General features: G+C 33.7%; 1 protein-coding gene across 1 annotated transcript; it reads right to left on the bottom strand.

Moving 5' to 3' along the window:
• Positions 1 to 1,486: 1,486 nt before the first annotated feature.
• Positions 1,487 to 6,767, bottom strand: LOC143613101 (uncharacterized). The gene is made up of 8 exons (XM_077086907.1): positions 6,318 to 6,767; positions 5,509 to 5,706; positions 5,293 to 5,415; positions 5,135 to 5,172; positions 4,950 to 5,052; positions 3,103 to 4,863; positions 2,161 to 2,298; positions 1,487 to 2,047 (listed from the first exon to the last, which is right to left on the bottom strand). Exons 1-8 carry the CDS (start codon positions 6,393 to 6,395, stop codon positions 1,871 to 1,873), a joined length of 2,616 nt encoding a protein of 871 aa, XP_076943022.1. The 5' UTR covers positions 6,396 to 6,767; the 3' UTR covers positions 1,487 to 1,870.
• Between the last annotated feature and the right edge of the window lie 1,352 nt (positions 6,768 to 8,119).

Raw genomic sequence — 8,119 nt, forward strand, 5'->3', positions numbered from 1 at the left:
TGGTGTAAGGATTTGGCGGTGCCCGATGCTTGAACGAGTTCAAGTTCGCGGTTGATTAGTTTTTCGTGCAGTTCATGAAAGGAAATAGTAGTATCCCTAGCATGAACTGCTTCTATGATGGGTATAAACGTGTATTAGTTGTATTACAATGCAAATATTTATACAGAGAGTTTCCTATAGACTAGGAATTGATTTACACCAAATATGGAAAATATAGCAAAATATTATCATCTAGAAATACATCAATTAGCTGAGCTGTGAATGTTGAATATCTTTGATAGTTTCATCATGTAAAGCGTAAGTAATATGTTGTTTTTTTGGTATTTTCCCTTAACACTCTGTTCATAAAAAAAATATATGGGCATTGCAAGAGTCAACCAAAAGAACCATGTTCTCTATTGGTGAATTATAAGGTCAAACACGAACCAAAGCATAATAAATTAAAGAAATCTCACACACTTTCATCACGAGTCAAGGTTTTTTGATAGCATGAGGAGAGAGTGGAGACCGAAGAAGGGTCCAGAGAGGTTCAATAAAGAAAACATAGAGGTAAGATTCATTTCATTAGAGGGTGTGGTCGGTTCTGTTTGGTTATAGAGAATTAACCATAATCATGTTCAAGCTTCAGTTATGAAAGATTGCTTAATTATAATTATGACTGAATGCTTGGTTAACGATTATGGATCAGTTTGGTAAATTCAGCTAATTCTGCAATGTATTTTTAAAGATGCAAATCTTTATGGCCAGTTACAATTAAAAGTTGAGTTCACTAAATAAATTTATTCAAAATAATTATTTGGTTTTTTTTTCTCATGGTTGTAATATCACATGATTAATTACATATTAGGTTTAAGTTGCACTCTTATTTTTACAATGGTTCCGATGAAATCAAATACGATAATTTTGATAATCACATTAACTATTTAAGTACCCTTTCATACAAGACTGTTCTTTCCGTAATAAAAACTATACCTATTTTTAAGGTATATTTCTAAAGATGATTTAATTAATAGAGAGGTTGGTCTAACGTTCGATTATAGAACACCCTTAACCAGAATCATAACTAATTTACCGGTTAATCTATTTCGATTAGATTGCTCTATCTCGTACTTTTTTTTTATGATGGGTATGAGACTTATAATTTATAAATAAATAAATAAACAAATAAAATAATTCTCCAGGTTGTATATATATACCAGAAATCCAAATAGATATGAAAAGGAAAAGCTGTAAGTCTGCAATCTTTTCAAACAAGCAAGGTATTTGTTAACTTCTACAACTACTTTGACAAAAAAAAGTTTGATCCCACAACAGTACAACTGCTAATGCAAAAAGTACAACATAATGATGCATCAAAAGGTGGGGGGGGGGGGGCAACCTCTGAACACCCTCAAGTTTGAACATGACATTCTGCCACTCTTGACTCCTAACATGAAATCAAGAATCTTAACCTTTCATGCATAAAGTACAACACTATTATGCACTACAAAGGGGACCAATTCTGATTTGTAACATCACAAAGAAAAGTCCAAAGTTAAACACAACAATTTCTATTATCTCAAACTAGGCTGTTACAAATGTAAACTACTAGGTATATCTTATATTATCCATAAAATGGATATAAAATTTCTCGAAGATAACCAAAGTTGAAAAAAGAATGAAATAAAACCATATATTACTAATTTATACATCACTCACAATATTATATTATATAGAGGGTCGTTTCAATTTTAAATAGAGAACCACAAGAACGTAACCATATTTATGCATTGTATCTGATCATAGTACACGCAAGCGTTTATGTGGTCATCGTGGTTCTCTAATAAAAAACAGAACGCACCACTATATGTATACATATGTATTATTATAGCTAGCATTTCTTTGAGTTTTTGAGGTTTCTTAGAGTCATAACAAGTTGTTGCCTTTCACCTTCCACTTCTGCAAATTTAAGACTTATTTCTGAATATCTTTCTTGCATTTCCACCAGTTCCACCTCCATGGATTTGTTTTGCCTTTTTAATAATGCCATTTCATCAGCTGCAGATGCCTGTGACCCAAATAATATTATCAATTAATAATGTTATTATGCTAATATGGTGGGTAAGAAATATTCAAACTTTGGTGTATTTAATAAAAAGAATAATAGGTTTTTTGAGCTACCTTTGAAATAGCAGTGCTTTCATCAAGAACCTGCAATTTTCTTTCCAATTCTTTGATTTTGTGTTGAAGATCTTTTTCCTTCTCAAGGAACGATTTTTCAGAGCTCTTCAATGCAGTTTCCTTTGTTTTTATTTGGCCCTGCAAATAATCGAATACAATACAATGTTTTAGGAGTTATACAAGTGTAATTCTTCTTTCGGAAGCCAATGTTACGCGTTGAAATTATACTGATGTAACAATCTTCAGTAAAATTTCTATTTTGGTTTCTTTTTTTTTTTTTAATATAGGCCAGAAAACACATCCAAAAAATACAAAAACTGAATTAGGTAACCAACATTTAAAAAATTCGGTTAAAGGCAATTTGACCCGGTGACTAGTCAAAAATGATTACACGCTGCAACTTTTGATAATGTTAACCTTGAATCGAAGTTTTTGAAACGTTGATGGTTTTTTCTCGTCGAAAATAAGCTGGTTGCTTTTTTATGCAATTAGCGGTTCAAACGAAAACTCACATGAATAGCCATTTTTTCTAAATATATTACCAAAGATATATTCTCTTAAAAGTTATCAATTTGACCGTTCACGCCTTTCTATGAAGTGGAAAACCAATCACAACGGGACATGTATAACTTGGTGCAAAACTTGGCAAGATTTGCTCCCACTGCGCATTTGATTCCCTAAAGGATATTGACACATATCCATCCTTTGTTCATATATGTGCAAAAGCTTGTATGCCAAGAATTCATACTCTTAAGACTCGTGGCTTAATTTGATTCGGATGTAATCATTTGTAACGGTAAAATTGATTTATTTAAAAAATGGTCAATGGCTATTTGGGTAAACAAGTTTGGTAAAATGGCTATGCTCGTAAGTCGTAATCTCCCCTGTTCAAATATGAATGGTCAATAAGCCAACTTGAAATGAGAAAATAGAGCACGTTACCTCGAGTACTTCTATTTTGTTTTTGAAATTGGTTACTTCTTTCGAACTTCGAGTATTATGTTTTGAAACCGCTTTGCTTCCCTCCTTGATCTTCTTCTCCATGCTAATTAACGCCTCTTCATTCTTCTTAATCTCATCTTTTAGTTGAGACACCTGCTTCCTCAGCTTCTCCTTTTCATTTTCATAATCTTTTAATAACAACTTCATTTGTTCATTAACATTTTCAAGATTCTTTCTTTCATCTTCAAGAATCTTGTTATCTTCTTTTAGCCTCTCAACATGTTCCTCCATTTTCTCCAATTCCTTTGACTTTTGACTTATTTGACCCGAAAGGTCAACCATTCTTTCTTCATGATGCTTGTTAAGAGAGTCTAGATCTTCTTTGACTTTCTTGACCGTCTCTTCGAGACCCCGTTTCTCTACACGAAGCTGATTAGCTTCGTTGATAGCTTTCATTGTTACCTTCTCGTTCGCTTCAAAACTAGAATTCATTTGTGTTGAAAGCCTTCTAAACTCTTCTTGTAATCTCTCTGCCGTGTTGATATTCTGTAGTTTCATCTTTCTTAAACTTTCTTCTGCACGAATGGCTCGTTGTTCTTGCCCGACTTTTGCATTTATAAGATCTTCAATATCGGCTTCAAACCTGTCTGCTTGATCTTCTAAACCTTTCTCCAAATTGTTGATAATGTTTTCAAGCTCTTCGATTGCAAGAACCGAGTCTGAAAGCTTTTCGGATTTAAGTTTTAGCTCGGTTTTTAAACCCTCGATTTGTGTCTCGAGTTCGTTGACCACATCATAAGATGTGCATTCATATTGCATGTTTAACTGTTCTTGAAGTTGACTTTGCTCAAGCTTATAACACATGTCATGGTTTCCCTGCTTTAAGATTTCATAATCAAGGGCCATTTGGTCAATTTGCATTTCAAGCTCGTCTTTATCTCGTTTGTATGACTCGATTTCGTCATATAAATCGTTTATATTTTGCTCGAGTAAATGCACATCTTGCATACCGCTATGTTGTTTAACGATCTCTTCCAAAGCCTTTTGTTGTTCTTCTTTTTCGTCGACGTCTGTTTCAGTTGACTTGGACTTTGACTTTGACTCGAGCATTGCATCAAGATCCTGTACTGCAAGAATCAACTCAGCGTTCGATTCTTGTGTTTTCTGAAGCTGCAACCGGAGATTTGAATTCAAATCTTTCTCGTAATTAAGTTCTTGTCTCAATTCATCAACAAGATCCCACGGATCCCCTTTGACTTTGACTTCTTCAGTACATTTCTTAGTCTCCTTCAGCCTTTCACATTCTTCCTTGAACGCGTTTCTTTCTTCGATCAGTAAACTTACTTCTGTAGATAGCTCCAGGCCCTTCTTTCTCTCCTTCACAATCTGCTTACGGAGAGTCTGTAACTCTAACTCAGTAACATCAGCTTGCCGAGTCAAAACCTCGAGCTCGGTTTTAAGCTTTTTGATAACAGCTTCTGGTGACCCGTCTTCTGGTATCTCTTCTAGAACGATTTCTCCGGTACTAGGTGATGAGTCATCTGTGCTCAATTCGGTAGGTGAACCATCTAACCAATCCCATTGTGACATGTGTCGCTCCTCATAAGTTGTTGCAGCCGATGGTTCATGAATCGGTTCTGTCTTCATGGGTTCGGCTTCTTGTAAGGTTTCGGGTCCTGAGCTGATGTCAGAAGCCGTTAATGTGATGTCAGATCCACTCGATCCCATACGGTCTCTATTATCAGTCAAAGTCGCGTGATCCTGACAAAGATTTGTAATATTCGGACATTTGATTAATAGTTAAACGTCACATTTATGAAACTATAACGTGTGACACGATCACTTACTTCACTAGGATTGATTATTATGGTTTCTTCAGTATCATTGTTGCTTAATTGAGCCCATAAAGTCCTTTCATAGCGATTTGCATTTTCAGTTCCATCGATTTTCCTGTAAAATTCACGAATCTTTAAAATAATACTTTTTAAATAATGAAAAATAAACACTATGAAAGTATGAAATATACAATTACCTTTGTTCTAAGGACTCTTGAATCCTTTCAATGGATACCTAGTTCAAAACATATGCACAAACATTTTACTATCAAACATATGACTCCATGTAACCAAGTAAACAAAATTCTTTTAAAAAGTGATAAATAAATAACTTTATAAAAAATAAGTGACTAACATGCAAAAAAGCAGCACATTTTGCATTTTTAAGAGGAAGAGATAAAGAACAAATCTTTGCAGCTTCAGTAAAACTTGCAAAATCAATTGAAACTTCACCAACACTGCTAGATTTTGAAGAGCCCTGTAAAAAGTTAGAAGATCACAAGAAAATTAATTTCCATTTAATTATAACTTGACCTTAGTTCCACAAGAAACAATCTGAAATAATGTGTACCGTTGCGAGAACAAAGTTATAAACTTTCTCATGAAACTTTCCAGTTTTCGGATCAAGAACAAATTTAACAGTTTCATAATGTGGTTTTTCCCAGTGACAGCTTCCATCTTTAATTTTCACTTTTTCTAATCTTGTTGGTTTACCGGTATCTGCTGGAATTAGAGAGATGATCAAACTATCCCCAGTTACCTGTTTTAGCTGTGATCATCATATCACCAAAAACACACTGGTCAACAAAAGTCAACAGTTTTCAAAATGTTGAATATGCATAAATTTATTTTTTATCTAAACTGTTGGATTCAAGTAGGGGCTGTGCACGGTTCAGTTTGGGTCATTTTTGGCTAAAAACCGAAACAAAAGCTAAATCTTCGGTTTTTGAATTAATGAAAATCTTTCAGTTGCGGTTTTACAGTTTTGGTCTTGTCATTTAAACTTGGGAAAAAAATGCTCAAAATAATGAATTTGGATCATCATTTAGCTAATTAAAACCTAATGGATTATTACACATTTGAGCTAAAAAATTTGAGTTGCATATTTATTATAATCATACAAATTACCTTAAATAAAAAATAAAGAAATAAAAATCTATAAATTCGGTTTATTTCGATTTGATTTTTACAAAAGCACAAGACCAAACTGTTGGTTTTTGGTCGGTTTTCACTAGCTATGAACCAGATTCAGTATTTAAAATTCTAAATTAATAAATCACTTAGTCATCTCATTAAACACTAAAGTATGCAATAATGTGATCAATCATTCAACTATAAAAAACACATAAACAAATTATTAAAAACTCTAAATGATATTACCTGAGTTGCATGAAATTGCAACTTGAACACAGATTTGATCTTGTTCTTTTCGCTTCTCCACCGCGCCGACTTAAACATTTTCACCTCTCAAATGATCAAATTCCAGGTACCCATTAGCTAAATCATTAAACCCAGATTGATCTTGAACAAAGATGAACATAAAACAAGAAACTGAGGTCAATTTCTGTATTTAAAGCTCAATGAACACGTATGAGAGCAACATACACAAAGACACTGAGAATTAAAGGAAATGTGAGAGGTGTTTGGTGAGACTGGTACTTGTACATTGAAGAACTCGTGAATGAATTTATGTAGTAGATCTATCTCTCTTTCTATAAAGTAGACTACACTTTATTATCTCTCTATACTCTGTTTTGTGTGTGTGTTTCTGTGTCTGTGTCTATGCAATCATTTAAAAGATTTATGTTTGTGTAACTGCAGTTTGTTTGAGAGAGAAGCTATTATTTAAATAATATGTTTTGGGTTTATTAATCACGAAAATGGGAATTAGTGACAAACTAGAAAAGTGAAAGGGAAGCTTCTCTAAGATTATATATATATATATAATATATATAAAAATGAGAGACAAATACTGTACAGAGGTTTCATTGTTATGGATATGAACCTGGACATGGTTAATGATATTCTTAGAACTCATGAGTTGACTCTATTGTAAATAATTGGATTGGATCGGTTTGGATCTTGCAGTATTTACTTAGTTTATGCTCACACATATAGGAGCAAACGGGTCTAGCCCACCAGACGCGACTCAGACCCGAACCCGCTTAATGGTATCATTAGGACCTAGGATCTATGATCGGTTCGGGTCTCACGGGTCTTAACCGATTATGCTCACCCCTAATTATATTTACACATTCTAAAAGTTTTTTGATATAAACTTTGGTCCAATATGATGTTTTGAAATTGCAAGAATTCTTTTTATTCACAAAAATTTTAAAATTAAAAAAACTTTGAAATACCTTAAATAGCCACAAGTCACTCATAAAATTCTCCACATTAGTACATATCCTACAGCTCTATTGCACACTTAAAACACGTAAGTTAGTATATAATACGATAGTTAGTGATTGTAGATGGATTCACGGAAGTTGAAGTCCCTAGCATAATGAGACCATTTCTCGTCCACCACTCATGGTGCGGACACACCTTAAGTTCAGCCGTAGCCTCCGCTACGGCTCAAATTTTTACGGGTAGTGTAAAAAAAAATTTGGCCGATTTTCGTGTTTCGTTACAGCTGAAAAAAATAACGTTACGGTTAAGATTTTAAGTCCAGCCAATATATGTTTAAATCCCAATCAAAAGCCAAAGCTCAAACAAAAAAACCCATTAACCAAACGGTTGGTAACCCATTACATCTTCTTCATTTACTTTATCAAACGGTTGGTGCTTCTTGCAAAAGAAAAGATATGATGTTGGAATTAAAAAGTGAGAGGGTGAAAAATGAAATTCTTCTTGGTGAGATTAAAATAGGAAAAGGATTAAATCAAGAGGTTAATTTCCCTTGCACGAGCCGGAGACACGCGATGGGGTTCTCATCATAGAACAATCATAAGTTTGTTAAAATTATTCCCGGAAGTTGTTGAGGTGCTTCAATTTATTAAATTAGATGGAGATAGTGTGCAACAAAAATCTAATGCGAAAGGTACTCTATCATAGTTTAAGACTCTTGATTTGTGTTTTATATACACTTGTTGGACGAAATTTTAGGCCTCACAAATGCTTTATCAAAACATCTTCAAAAAAAGAGTCAAGATTTGTTGGAAGCGTCTAAGTTGATAAGC

The sequence above is a fragment of the Bidens hawaiensis genome, unplaced genomic scaffold, assembly GCF_021521415.1.
Source record: "Bidens hawaiensis isolate Kalapana, Puna unplaced genomic scaffold, B.hawaiensis_p1.1 tig00036697_1, whole genome shotgun sequence".
Lineage (NCBI taxonomy): Eukaryota > Viridiplantae > Streptophyta > Magnoliopsida > Asterales > Asteraceae > Bidens > Bidens hawaiensis.

Coding starts and splice junctions, on each gene's coding strand:
- LOC143613101 (XM_077086907.1), bottom strand. CDS start 6,395: ATGTTTAAGTCGGCGCGGTGGAGAAGCGAAAAGAACAAGATCAAATCT. Junction 5,707..6,317: donor TGCAATTTCATGCAACTCAG/GTAATATCATTT, acceptor TGATGATCACAG/CTAAAACAGGTAACTGGGGA. Junction 4,864..4,949: donor TAATAATCAATCCTAGTGAA/GTAAGTGATCGT, acceptor AATCTTTGTCAG/GATCACGCGACTTTGACTGA.